This window comes from Scatophagus argus, chromosome 8, assembly GCF_020382885.2.
Source record: "Scatophagus argus isolate fScaArg1 chromosome 8, fScaArg1.pri, whole genome shotgun sequence".
In the NCBI taxonomy this organism is placed as follows: domain Eukaryota; kingdom Metazoa; phylum Chordata; class Actinopteri; family Scatophagidae; genus Scatophagus; species Scatophagus argus.
The window spans coordinates 4,891,384-4,905,469 of NC_058500.1; the positions used below are offsets into that span (position 1 = coordinate 4,891,384).

General features: G+C 41.6%; 2 protein-coding genes across 7 annotated transcripts; one reads left to right on the plus strand and one right to left on the minus strand.

The window, feature by feature from the left end:
* Nucleotides 1-119: 119 nt before the first annotated feature.
* pou6f1 (POU class 6 homeobox 1) lies at nucleotides 120-9,573 on the minus strand. 6 transcript variants are annotated; one of them, XM_046396666.1, is made up of 12 exons: nucleotides 8,484-8,982; nucleotides 7,702-7,794; nucleotides 7,101-7,146; nucleotides 6,527-6,716; nucleotides 6,286-6,422; nucleotides 5,462-5,687; nucleotides 4,858-5,117; nucleotides 4,614-4,742; nucleotides 3,759-3,992; nucleotides 3,399-3,534; nucleotides 3,147-3,315; nucleotides 120-2,481 (listed from the first exon to the last, which is right to left on the minus strand). In XM_046396666.1, the coding sequence occupies exons 4-12, from the start codon at nucleotides 6,705-6,707 to the stop codon at nucleotides 2,136-2,138; spliced, it is 1,818 nt and encodes a 605-aa protein (XP_046252622.1). In that variant the 5' UTR covers nucleotides 6,708-6,716; nucleotides 7,101-7,146; nucleotides 7,702-7,794; nucleotides 8,484-8,982; the 3' UTR covers nucleotides 120-2,135. The 6 variants fall into 6 exon arrangements, with proteins under 6 accessions (XP_046252622.1, XP_046252619.1, XP_046252621.1 ...); XM_046396663.1 differs by having other exon boundaries at nucleotides 7,101-7,181; nucleotides 8,484-8,981; XM_046396665.1 differs by lacking the exon at nucleotides 8,484-8,982 and adding an exon at nucleotides 8,252-8,436 and having other exon boundaries at nucleotides 7,101-7,181.
* Nucleotides 9,574-9,602: 29 nt separating this feature from the next.
* dazap2 (DAZ associated protein 2) lies at nucleotides 9,603-12,087 on the plus strand. The gene is made up of 4 exons (XM_046396668.1): nucleotides 9,603-9,758; nucleotides 10,691-10,809; nucleotides 10,894-11,142; nucleotides 11,286-12,087. Exons 1-4 carry the CDS (start codon nucleotides 9,746-9,748, stop codon nucleotides 11,412-11,414), a joined length of 510 nt encoding a protein of 169 aa, XP_046252624.1. The 5' UTR covers nucleotides 9,603-9,745; the 3' UTR covers nucleotides 11,415-12,087.
* Nucleotides 12,088-14,086: the final 1,999 nt, after the last annotated feature.

The following is a 14,086-nucleotide window of genomic DNA, read 5'->3' on the forward strand; positions in this document are numbered from 1 at the left end:
TCGCCTCCTACCGCTCGTGGTCGATAAAACATACGGTTGAGTATGTTTTTGCTGCTTTTGTGGTCACTACCAGCTAGAGCAAAGGCAAAAGTTGTAAATATATCAACACAAAACAGTGGTTAATAAAGACAGGATTTATTTGATTTATCTGACAGAAAATGACAACAACCATCCAACTTTTGTTTTTTCTCTTATCTCGCAAAGACCTGAACTGTTTGTGTGCTTTGCAGGGTGAAATGACAAATAGCTGATATCTTAAAATTAGAATTTTGCTTTTTTTCCTCTACTGATAACTTAGTATATTAAACAATATCATATAGTGTCTTCTCGTATTGAACATGAAGGTAAAACACATGTTATTGAAAGACCTTTGCAATATTAATTATTTTTATGGTTAGTTATACCGTATGTCCACTTCAATATAGGCCTACTGTTATTTAAAAGGCAAATATGAGGTGGACCATACAACACACCATATAATGAATGAACTCAAAGAATGTGATTAATGCATATCAGAGTTGACATTAACCTACAGTATTTTACATTTCATCTGCATAAAACGTACATTATTCTTAACAATGTTGCTTGTCAAGTTGATGATTGCAACTTTGCCAGTACTGCTACATTTTGTAATGCAAAGCTTTTTGCTGTTCAAGAACATTAAAATGCAGAAATTATACTCTCACATACATCACTGAAACTATACATAAACCTTTTGTAACTCTTTTACTCTCCCTGCTGTCTCTAAAGTGCAAAGAATTTTTGAAGAACTGGCAAAGACAGAGAAAACTGCCATAGTATTGTTCCTACAGGAAATAACTTCATACTGCACATGCATGCAAACAGTCAAGTTAACTCATTCAGATTCAAAGTTGTAACATATTAAACCACAGCACCCATTCCTTGGCTGAACAGTTAATCATTTGTTTAATTAAGTAAATCGATTTGACTGATATTAGGCTTAATGAAAAGTGTTCAAAACAAAATCTGGCACTATTGTCTCTCAGGAACATGAGACTATTTTAAGTTGACTTCATAATAGGCCAATTAAAATCTGATTTTCCAAATATGCTTTACCTAACTTGAAAAATGCAGCAGACGCGTTGCCAAGCTGTTTAGGAAACAGTCACAACAGTGAACAAAGAGCAAACACAAAATACTCTCAGAGTATCAGAAGCACAACAGAAAGTGTAAAAACAATACACACTATAGTGAATTCACACATATGTGCCACCCACACATTCAGCACGAGTGTTTGCACCAGAAACTGACAAATAAAACAACTTTTGTAAAAAATAATAAAAATAAGTTTACATTTGTGGCATCATTGGCAACAGCCAAAACTACAACTTCATTTTAATAAGAACCGGCTGTCCATGGAACGTTACTATGGACTCGTTTCACAACGCTGTATCAGCGTCTTAAAGCCGAACGAGAAGAAATAACTACAGATATTAAACTCAGCTTTATGATTATCAGTGAGAAAAATCAAAATGATGATTGTCCCAAAACTTGATGCAATCGAGTCCATAGATAGCAAAGTAATGTCTGGCGTCCTTCCACGACAAATTCAGATGAAAATAAGGTTATTGGCTATTGCCTTCTTCTAGTTTGAGAATCTTATTTATGTAAGCAAAGCTGCTCACGCAGTACAAATACTACATGAATACAAAATGAATGAGGAGCTAGAAATCCATCCACTGCAGGGCAAAAGCATGCTATTTAAATATCAGCTCCAATGTCAGTCATTGTGCCAAAGTGACAACGTGACTCAATGCACTGCCGCTTCATACAATTCAGAGAGACATCCTATAAAACCACCTGTATAAAAGCTCATCAAATGTTTGTAAGTATTAGCTGTTACTATCACTGTATTCTTATCACTGTATATGATAAAAGGACCATGCAGTTTGACTTAGTACTCACCACACCATATACAGCTTTAAAATACAATTTTTAGTGCTTTTTTATTTCCTTCATTTTCACAAAAAGTTCATATTCTTTAAACCCTATTGGAGTTAAGCTTGTATTTACAACACAATCTGAACCTGTGCTGTTGTATGAAATGTTAAATCTACCAAAACAACAACAACAAAAAAAAAAAATCAGTGGCAAACCGCCCCGAAACGAGGTCGCTACTGAGCCTGGAAGACGTTGATTTTGCTAGTGTTTTTCAAAGTCTGTCGCCGGTTGCAAAACCACACTCGCACAACCTCCCGGTCATAGTTTAGCTCTCTTGCAATTTCTGTAATCTCTTGGCCTGTTGGCAATGCATTCTTCTCAAAGTAGGAGTTGAGGACTTCTATCGCCTGCGGTGTGAAACTGGTGCGTCTCTTGCGTTTTTTGGAAGGTTCGCCACCAACAAACTCCATCAGATTCTGCTGGCCTTTCTGGTTCCAGTGCTCGGCTTCGGCCAGCCACTTCTCCAACACCGGCTTCAGCTTCTGAGCGCTCTTAGGGGTGATATCCAGCTTTTCAAACCTACAAGAAAGTCCAGTTCAAACTATTTCAGGAGGTATCTTGATTTCAGCTCTTTGAATTCACACAGACACAGCGACACGACTACATCCAAATAATGACTGCAGATGAGAACGTGTTTGAATGAGTGCTTTAAAGATATAATGTGGAACAATTCACATTAAAATGTCTAAAAACAACTAAACATTTTGTTAGGTTCTGTACTTACCCAAACTGTTGAGCAAACACAGAAAAAAATCAGTATTTTTAATCAAGTCGACTGTGCCTTTCATTCAGTCGACTGTCGCCGTAACTTCCAGAAAAGAGTCAGTGAGTGAGCATGACTAAACATAAAGCGAACAAAACCTTAAAACATAACCTCATCTGTGAAATTTTCTGCCTGAGTCTTGAGAGACTGATTTTCATCAGCAATGGTGGCTGTTTATCAATGAAGACAACAACTCCCATGATCCCACGCTACTTCACTACATCATTAAACTCTGCCTTTTGCTTTTACTGTCCTGACTGAGATCCCAAAAATTACATGCTGTGCGTTTAACTACATTAATTTGTTAATAGTATTAAAAGTTTCAACTTGTGTGCATGCACATGAAGTATGCACATATCAAACACACCATAAAGAGCCGTGCATCAGTGCAGTGTGACACGAACCTGAGGGAACTGTTTACCTGCAAATGGCAGACTGACTGTAGGCCGGACCCTCAGTCGCAGTTAGGGCCTGCCCTACTTGTGTCTGAGTAAGCCCCAAGGACAGTCGACGGATCTTGAAATTCTTGGCAAACTCGCGAATTTCCTCCAGATTAATGCCTTCCTCACTGCTGACAACCTGCTGGGGTTCTACGATTGTGAAGAAACCAGTTAAAAATATCTACCTACTTAAAATGGATCTATGTTTAGATACAAGAAGCAGGTGTACATACTGCTGACCAGCTGGCCCACTTTTGATATGTCTCCACAGGTGATGGGTACAGTGGAGGACAGCGTTGTTGCGGTCTTCAGTACAGATGGCTGCGGTGCGATGACAACTGGTGACTGAGTGGCAGTTGTTACCAAAGCCTGAGAGGGAACAAGTAAACAGTATTCTTGGATGGGACCCGAAATGACCCAAATGTGTCAACAATGAATCACATAAATACCTTCATGAATAGCCAATGACCTGCCAATTAAGCAACTCTATCAAAAAATAATCCAGAAATGTTTGGTTTCAGTTTTCAGGTAAAAATGGATAAATTATTCAGTCAGACCTCAAAACAAAACCCTGACAGATTCTTGTTGTCTACCTGTGTGTTAGGTTTGCTAAGTGCGGGAGCAGCAGTGGCTTTGGGCAGAACCGCAGCAGAAGTCACAACTGCAGCAGGTCCATTCCCCACCGTGGCAATGATCTGGCCCTGCGTGTTGAGAAGCAGCTGCGGGGTGACAGTCTGGACCTGGAGACCGTGAAGGGGGAGGGTGGGGGTCGCAGCCCCTCCAGCCAGAGAGGCTGGATTAACCAACAGCGGGAGGGTTCCTATAACCTGTGAATATTGATGGAGTTGAAGAGAAATGCGTATGAATAACTGAATGGAACCCTCTGTGGACAATCAGAGCATTCAACAACCCGTCATGGCAGCATTTTTGTTTTTGGGAAACAAAAAGTATGTCCTGTTCCAGCAAGTCGTGTCTTTCAAATCAGTTTTCACAGAGATCGACTAAATCTCGGCTGCCTTGAAACAGCACCGCTGACTGATGTAATCTGGAGGCTCGGGCTGAACCTGAACCTGAACAGAAACGCAACACAAAAACATTCCGATTGTCCTTGAAGAGGGAGTGTAAATGGCACTTTAATCTATAAGTCTATGTCTACAAAGGCCAGGATAACTTTATTTGTCTTTTTTTAACAGATCCTCATAGGAGTCATGAGCTTTACATCAACCAGCAAAGATTTTTATGCCAAAGCTGAAGAGGGAAGCAAATGTAATGACAGAGTTGGCAACAGCAAACAGGAGTGTGGCAGAGCCTGTGGTGTCATGAACACATCAACAGTGTTTGTGTAAATACTCTGACTGTTAGAAGGGGGAGACAAGAGTTCACTGCAGGTTTAAAGTAAAATCCATGCTCACAAAATAAAATGAGCAGCAGCAGTTCACCGCACCCACCTGTCCCTGGGCGTTTGTGATGATCTGGCTGGTGATGCCAGCCATGTTGGACATGGCACTGGTGATGATGGGAGTGGAGGTGAGGGAGCTGAGAAACTGAGGCTGAGCTCCCAAGGAAGCAGCGTTGATCTGAGCAGAAAATCACAACACATGTGAATAGCAGAGGACAGTAAATCACAGGACTCATGTGATAAGCAGTGCAGAAAGTATGAACAGGCATAAATCCTTGAAGCAGCGGTCTTACAATGGCCGGATTGATGGAGAGCCCCGCAGTCTGGAGTGCTGCTACAGATATGTTGGACTGAGAGACGGTTGTGGTGGCTGAGGTCGCCTGAGCTGGCGCCATCTGAGCAGCGGTGCCCTGTGCGTTGGTCACCTGTGTGGGCTGAGTCGTCACCTGAGGCACAGCAGCCTGAACTGGCTGTATGGAAGCTGCCTGAGGCTGGAACATCGCCTGTGGATTCGTGTGTAGTTGGGGCTGGACCGAATTCAGGACTGTCGCGGCTGAGTGAAAAAATTCTATTCAAGTTACTCATAGTAATAAAAACAGACCAAAACCATTTTAACAGCCACGCTAGCAGCTCATGTTCACCAGATTATTTTAGTGTGTTAGCACGCTAATATTCAGTGATGTGCAGACACATCTCTGCCAGGTGTGTGTGGGTGGAGGGGCAGGAAGTGCAGGGCCGGCTGTGTTTTCAGTGTGCATGCATGACAGTAGTGGAATGAAGGAGAGAAAACATGCAGGCTCTAAAACACCAGTAATATAAAATGTCAATTTCAAAGTGAAAATGCCAACAAAGGTGAGTTTCAGTTGTGAGGCAGCACTCAAACAGTCAGTGTGTCACCTTGAAGCCCAGCGAAGGGCAGCTTGAGGAGGTTTCCGGTCGCGTTAGCTGCTGCAAACCCAGGCAGAGTAGCTACGTTGGTGGTGGGTAAGGTAAGAACAGCCAGGCCACCCTGACCCCCGATGGAGCCCGCCATGCTGAGGGGGATGAGCAGGGGCTGCCCCAGAGATCCCGTCTGAGCCATCATACCAGTCATCAGAGTGGCCAGACTTTCCTGGGTCAGCACCTAATGGAACACAATCAAATATTTGCCTTCCATCAATGTTCAAACACAGCATTGCCTTCCAGATTACTTTTTTACCTATTTGTTTATTTTTAGTGGCATTCTGGTGTTTCTACAAGAGCAATTTTGAACTGCAAAACTAAACTAAAGAGAAATGCATTATTCAATGAGTCTACATCCATCATTGATTTGTTTTGTTTTTTGTTGCAGTGGTTTGATCAGAATTTTCAGCAATTGCAGGAAATGTTGTTCCAACAATTTCTGCAGCCTCAGATTTCGTGTTCAGGTGTTCGGGATCAAATTTGTTCCATTTTTCACATTCACAACTGCCTCAGCGACTTCAGTAAATCACCTGCAGTAGTCTGAGGGGGAAAACAGTGACATTAATCCCTCTGATGCAGGAATCATTTCAGGCTCTTTTATTGCACTCCTCATTTTAAATTTCACAGACATTTCCAGCCAGTTTAAGGACAATGCGACACAAGCTGTTGTTAATTTCTGTCTCTGAGAAACACACTGGACACTCAAAATACTGACTACAACATTCCTTCTCTGAAGACTGAAGATGAAAGCGTACCGAGTGTGTGACATTCGGTCATACCTGCGGACAGCCTTGTACGGTGATGGGCATGGCGGCCTGGGGCTGCGGCAGGGACACGCTGACAGGAACAGCAGGTGTCAGCGATTGGACAGCAGGGGCCGGAGCCTCAACAGACACCACCTGCTGCTGGCCCAGCACTGTGGGAGCACAGCCACGGTTGGCTCGTATTGGCATTTGAAGTGTTTTTCACAGCTGATATTAACATTTCAGCACGTATGAATAATAAGTAATCTGCTATTACCTGCTCCCCCCGTGCTCTGAGGTGCAGCGAGGCCGTCCTGTGTGCTGCCACCGTCAGGTTGCTCTGCGGGCCGAGCCACTTCCTCCTCAGCCTTGCCTTCACTCTTCCCATCTGGTAGCGATGACGGCAGAGACGCGTCGACCTCCACCTCTAGCACACGAATAGTCTCATGGCCAGACATCACAATGACCTGCATAGCAATTAAGAGTAAAAGCTGATGTGACACAAATGAAAAAGGAAAAGCTGACTCCATTCTAATTCTGTTGTTCAGGGTTCTATTAGCATTTTATAGTAGGCAAATTAATTGTCTAATTAGTTTGTGAAACACTGAAGTAAATAAAACATCTTAACGTGATAAGTCTCACTTCAATTAGCACTTGAAGGGGTCACACAAAAAAATCCAACAGCTAAATTTAGTATTCCTCAATTCCCCTGCGTAAAGAGTTTGATTTTGACTGAACTGATGACTCGTGGTATGCATTAATGAAAGACCTAGAGGAGATGCAGCGAGACAAGCTGGGCTGGAGGACAAGGTGCAGAGAGACAAGGCAGGAAGATAGAGGAGGATGCATACCTGGTTGTCTTTTGGCAGGGAATTTCAAAGTGCAGGATTTAAATGGCTGAAAAAAGACTTCTGCAGTCAGACAGTGAATGGCTAAGGAGAACAGAGAAGCCAAGCACATGTTAGGACACAATGACCAAAAACAAAACAACACCAAAAAGAAAGAGACGCAAATGAAAAGAGCATGTGTACACCACAAAAAAACAAAAGATGATAAAAAGAGCATCAGCCAACAAGCAGCTCAAGCAATGCATTCTTCAAGTTCCCCGTGCGCATCCGTGAAGAGCATTGCTTTTGTTTGCTGACTATGTCTACACAGAATGTTACTAGAGAGAGAAAAAAAACAACATAATTAATTATTTAGCATGGCAGTTTAAAGAACTGCATCCGTCACAATCAAAGAGCAGCAGGTATTATTAGATGACAAAAGAGGGTCCTGATCTCGATGAACTTGTGTGGAGGTTAATCGTTCCATCATGACATGGTACGCTGGCACATGGAGGATGACGGGGGCAAACAGGAACAAAGAACTTGAAGGCAACGTAAGTTATCAGGTTTTAGCTCAGTTCCGTGAAGAGAGGAGGTCTTTCACTGTGCTTTAAGCAAACGTTACCTGCTCATTGACAGTAAGTGGGGCATCTTTGGCAGGGAGATCCTGGGAGTTCATGGCTCGCTGCACCACCATACAAACTGACTTCCTGGCATTCTGGGTAGAAACAGACACTGAGTAAACAAACCCCCAAAGATTTATCTTCTTGATTTACTGTCTTAACCCACTCCAACTAATCTGTTTAGGGTGATAAAAACATATAGGTTTCATGATGTTTGTCCATAGTATCTGCACTTTGGAGAGAATAGCTGGTTAAAACAGACCCTGCATTCAGAGGACTGTTTTTTATTCGTGCCTATTTCTGTCATTGCAGGACCAGTATTTTTGGAGGGGCCTGTAAACAGGCCACACTGTGTTGCACTTAAGCTGCAGACAACGTGATGACAAAAGCTGATCGTGGACATGAAGTGCTCACAAATTCATCACAGATCCAAAAAACGATTCAAGATGGTGCATTTCCCACCGCAATGCCCCGCTAGAAATGAGGATCTGTCAAAACTTCAGCGGGTGTTGGTGGGCTCCCCACCCCCATCCTGACCAATAAAAGTCTCACCGCGTCGGCCACTTTTGGAGATGAGCACTAACCACCAAGTACGGGCGACGGAAACCATCTCGACCCGTGCCTAGAGACCGAATATTATGTATTTCTTTCTCTTTATCATAAATATATAAATTATGCTAATTACGAACATTGCATATTAACCAAAACTCATTTCCTCTCGCCATTTCGCTGCTATGCGAGAAGAACAGGCTAGAAGAGACTCCGGTTATTATGTTCAACTTACCGCGTAAATGCAGCTTATTTTCTGTGATCCCTCGCTCTTATAAAGGTCCTTGTCACAGTTTGTTTCAGTCACACATAATTAAAAATTCATCTCAGCTCCCAGACAGGCGCTATGACTGCACACAAAAGAGGTATTTGCATTGATAAGGAGGGTTGCAATTTTAAGAGCTCCGCTCTCTTAATATTTAATGACGATGTCCTTTCTGTAACAGTTAGGGTGATCAAAAATCCTTCACGTGTCTCACAAAATCCTATTTGAGCTGTAAAGTCGGGAAAAAAATGCCACAAAATTGGCCTTTAGCACTACGTCATGAACATAATTTATGCAAGAAAAAATCTTGCATTGAAAAATGTCTGCCTCGACTTGAGAGGTGCCATGGTTCTCTTAAAGGGGAAGTAATCTCAAATAAGAGCTGAGCGGGAACGACGCTGTGACAGTGAAATAACAGACCAAACACTGGGCTGAAAATGGCAACAGCTGCCCAACACTGCTGTTCGTTCATCGGTTGTATTTTTAAATGACAAACAAGCAATGTTTACTCCTGTGTATTAGTGCAAACTTTCGAAAACGAAGCGGTCTTGTTGTGCTTGCAGAACTACATGTTTGTGTAAAGGGGGGACCCTTTGCTTTTTTGTTTGTTTGTTTTTTTCAAAGAAAGAATCGCTTCCCAAAATCAAACCGAAAAGCCTCGTGTGTTAGTTGCTATTGTTTTAATGAGTGCAATACATATTTCATCAGTCCCTTGTGTTTTTGTAGCTTAAAATTGTTGCCTATTAAACAAATCCACTTCTATCTTTTACCCACTTTCTTGTCTTTGACTCACCAACTTGATCAGATTTATTCTGTTGCACATGCTGTTGTATTCCCCAGACTGAATAGTGCATATGTACAAAGCACGATTGTTTAACTTCTGCTGGTATTCTGACAGTAAACGCACCTTTATCTCGTCCCCTACATGTTTCACTGTTACTTCAAATAACAAATAAAATTATTATTTAGTCTTTTCATACACCACAGTTCACCTTCGTCGACTCTTGGGTTCTCCTCCGTTTCCACCTGTAGGGGGCGCGCACGCACAAAACGTAGTCATTGCGTCGATCCACCGATAGAGAACGGCTGACGTCACCACTTCCACAACAACAAGAAGCTGAAAAACAAGGAAGTGAATGATTGTGAAGCCCAAACCTGTTACAAGGCCGTGAAAAGACGCGCAGAGGTCCGATTAATCCGATATTCCTCACTCTCCGGATCAGCCGAGAACAATGAACAACAAAGGTATTTCTCCAGACATATTTAGGTAATAAGTCAGCTGCTCGCTATTTGACGCTGACGGTATAAGTGGAAATGAAGAGATGCCGTTAGGGCCATCTGAGGCAGACTTCACGTTTAGCTACGTACATGATAGCGGATGTTTTCTGGTAACAGTGTAGCCAACACGTTGAGCTCGGGGATGTAGATTATTTTAAAATACTACGTGTGTTAATACTGAACGACTAAATTTACTGTCACCCTTCGTCACCGTAGCGCATTATTGGCCAGGTCGCATATTTTCAGTTTGCTAGCTTAACACTGACGTTTTAAAGGCGAAGCTGACATGGTTTTGGTTTACGTACATGGGTAACACATTTTAGTCAGTTATTGTAATAATGGTGCGTTTATAAATTATACATGTGTTTTTTCGTTTCAGCTCATTTCACACATTCTAGATGTTTGTTTCGATGTTTTGTGTTTTTTTCTGACGTTTTGTCAGTTTTGAACCCTGGTCCATAAAAGAAGGTTCTGACTTTCGCTTTTAGCTGGAACGACCAATTTGAACAAAATAATTTTCATGTTACTGCAGGATTCATGAGCACTATTGAAATAAAACTTTTCAGGGCCCTTTGTATCATTGTAGATGAAATAGGTTTAACTGACGCGCTCTCTCCATCATGGGACACTGCTTTTCAGCCCACAACGCAGCAACATGCTAAATGTCTAAAAATATTTTCTGTCACTGCTGAAAATGTGATATCCTTTGATGTATCCTAAAAGTAAACGTTATGTCTTTGTCTTGCCTTCTGTAGCTCATTTTTTGTCGTTTGACCGAATTTTCGTTTTCTGCTGAAATGTTGATATCATGTCACAACACAAAAACCTTGCATTCCTGTGTTAGTCACTGTTGAGACAAAAGATCCACCATATGCTTAAAGTAAGATGTTGTTTTGCAGGTTCCTATCCACAGCAGGCCGTGTACCCTCAGCAGAGCAGTGCACCTGTATACCCTCCTGCTATGCAAATGTCTCCTCAGGCACCTCCTTACACGGATACACCACCTGCATATTCTGAGGTAGCTGTTACTTTTATACGACATGTGAATGTGAACAGCAAACAGTCCAAAACAGCCTGAAACTTTTCATCTCTATGTTTGCAGATATACCAGCCCAGATATGTGCTTCCACCTCAGGTGCCTGGTCAGCTGCCTCAGATGTCCTCTCCCTACCCTGGTGCTCAGGTGTACATGCCCATGCAGCCACACATGTCTGTCGGGCCAGTGGGCCAGAATGTCCCCATGGCGTACTATCCCATGGGAGCCGTGTACCCCCCTGGTTCAGCAGTGATGGTGGAAGGCGGCTTTGATGCTGGTGCTCGCTTCACAGCAGGCAGCAGTGTTTCCCTCCCAGTGAGTATCCACCTGCTGCGATGATTTGAAGAAGACAGAATCATTGCAGGTTGGATTGTGTTGAGATGTTGTCTGATGTCTGCACGACAGAGGTTATCAAGTCTTCTGTGCTCACGTTTGCGTTTGTTTCTCCCCCTCTCCAGCCCCCACCTCCTGGACATCCCCCCAATGCAGCTCAGTTGGCTGCCATGCAGGGTGCCAATGTTGTAATGACACAGCGCAAGAATAACTTCTTCCTGGGTGGATCCAGTGGAGGTTATACCATCTGGTAACAGCAAGTCCTCAACTCCTCCTTCATGTCTAAACCGCGTCCCTGTCCCAAATGATGCCCCAGTTCTTCCCCCATCCCATATGCTTCCCTTTTCAGGCTGCTTGGCCATGCCACAATACTGATATCACCTAACGGAATGTAATATTTTAGAGCCCTCGTGAAAGGTACAGTACTCCACTTCTGACCTAGAGAACAAATGACGACAGTGAACGCCTGGGGAGCACAAATTTTTAATGTCGTAGAATTCATTCCATAGTTCTTCATTGGTTCTACCCTCTTTGGTCATTCCAGATTGGACCTCTTTCAGGCATCTGTATTTGTTTGAGAGTCCTGGTCTCCTCTGATCAAATCGATCACAAATTACACTGAGATGTTCTTGTATACCTGTAAAGCTATGTAAATGAAATGTTGAAATATCAGACCCGCATTATATAGTTTAGCCGCTTTATGGTGAAAGTGAAATGCAGTTACAAAGTTGCAGTGAAAGCAATTAAAAAAAAATAAATCTCCACTTGTCTTTTTTGAAAACTTTTAGTGTAGTTCAATTAATAGATGTGTGGTAGTTCTATGTAAATACCAGTATGATGATCATGAGAAATTACACCTCGACTATACAAAAAAAAAAAAAAGAATAAGCATCTTGAATGCTTTTAGCTAGAACTGTCTTGTCCTTTGCACAGTATTCAAAATACCACAGCAAATTTGTTGCACAGTGAACTGTCTATATGACAGAGTGTTCTATTTAAATCACTTGTAAAATAAATAAATTAAACAAAAGTAAATAATTCAAGAAAAGATTTCATGCAATATCCAAAGTGGTTTACTGTACCTTGTTGGGCAACTTGTAGATGAACATAGTGAAGTGCCAAAGAGCACTGGGGATAGCCCTAACTTAAAGAAACTTAACTTCAGTAAACTTAAAGGAAAGAAATTTAAAGTAAATCCAAATAGGAAGTTGAATGGGAAGGGGTGGTTGGTGTAACATTTTAGCTTCTTTTTTTTTATGTGTCTCCTGTTTTCGTGTCACAGTCGGATACCCAGGGTTTATACACTAAATGTTTTATTGTGCAGATTTGAAGAACTACACTGCACTGTTTCTCTTTCTTTTTCCACACAGTAAACTTTGGTTCGCCGTCGAAAAACGTCACCTTTGTGATAGCAATAGGTTTTAGGCAACATTTTCGCAGGTTGAGGAGACTTAATTAAATATTTCAGTGTTTCCGTTTTTTTCACCGTTACTTTCCCACATTCAAGGGATCTACGTGTTTAGTTAGGCAAATAAAGTTGTTAGTATAACCAATGAGCTGGTTGTACCAAAGATTTGGTCTACAATGCACTTATGTTTGGTTGTGACTTGAAATTTAAAATGTCACAATTTAAAAGCAAACATATCATCAAATGAGCAGTCATGAGATTGTTGGTACCTAGGCATTTAGTGCGACATTAGTTAACGTGTTAGTGTCTCTGTATGTGGGTTCTTTCAATCGTTGCATACTTTTGCACCTTTGCTATGTACAACTGAAATCCTTTTTATCTGAGATGCACTGCTAAGAACATCTGAGTGATCGCAGACAAGGGGCTACTCTTCTTTTTCTTTTTTAAAAATCTGTTTTCATGACTTTTTTTAGAGAAAGCTGTGAGATTTTTGAATATTTTTAGGTTAATATTCATCCAGTTTAGTCCATTTGAAAGTAATGTCAAGATGTGTCCTGTCGTTCAGTAGCCTGAAAGCGTATGCACTCGTTTGCAATGAGGCTACAGCACTGTCAGCGTAATAGTTCAATTCCAACACATTAATGTGCTGGTAATTAAACTTCTTGAGAATCTTTAAAGAATACATTATCTTAAATAATGTATCTGGAAGTAGGGAAGTCAGTATAGACACCGTAAACATTTATTTGTAGGTATTCTTCATTTTGGCGTCCGGTAGCGTCATAGTGTCACTGGGTATCCGACGTACCGTAACAAGTTTTAACAGCTGTGGCCTCAAGAAAACAAACGCTCCTCGTGTCAACACGCGTCGAGAGATTTGGGTGATATTTACGTCAGAAAGACGAGCTGTCTGGAAACGTGCTCCTCTCAGCAGCTCACACGCAAAGCCACAGTCGTGACTGAGGTGTTTTTAAAATGGGTCAGTCTTTGTTTATCCTCCTTCATTCTGCCGTTTCGTACATCTCTGCTGGGGAAAAGGCCACAGCTATCAAAGCTTTAAAATATAATTCAATCAAATGGGTTTTTTTTCATCAATGTCTGCTCTGATTGTATGTAAAGCAGTATAATGGTGGCTTTGTCCCAGCAATATGAAGTACTGTAAACTACAGCTGACCAGTCGATGCTATGCCAACCACAGCCAGCAAATGGATTTCCCTTTGTTGAAGGATTATGGACATTTATAGTTCAGGGATTCTCTTTACAATATTTTGTAAAAAATAGATGTATGTGCTGAAGTGATGTGATAGACTTTGGTACACATTCTATCTTTTAAGATTACTAAAGGGGATGAGTGTCAAAGATGGAATACTTTGAAAAAAAAAAAAGAACTTAGGTGCACTTAACTTTTTTATACTAAACTTAAAATTTAAAATGTAAGTTTAGAATAAAGGTTATTTTGGAAATTTGAAATGCTGCATGTTTGTTTCTTTTTCTTTCATGCACACTATTAGAACAAAGTGC

Coding starts and splice junctions, on each gene's coding strand:
- dazap2 (XM_046396668.1), top strand. Junction 10,810..10,893: donor CACCACCTGCATATTCTGAG/GTAGCTGTTACT, acceptor CTATGTTTGCAG/ATATACCAGCCCAGATATGT. Junction 11,143..11,285: donor GCAGCAGTGTTTCCCTCCCA/GTGAGTATCCAC, acceptor CCCCCTCTCCAG/CCCCCACCTCCTGGACATCC.
- pou6f1 (XM_046396667.1), bottom strand. CDS start 7,773: ATGGTGGTGCAGCGAGCCATGAACTCCCAGGATCTCCCTGCCAAAGAT. Junction 6,717..7,701: donor CACTTACTGTCAATGAGCAG/GTAACGTTTGCT, acceptor ATTGCTATGCAG/GTCATTGTGATGTCTGGCCA. Junction 5,688..6,285: donor CCGTACAAGGCTGTCCGCAG/GTATGACCGAAT, acceptor GTGTTCCATTAG/GTGCTGACCCAGGAAAGTCT.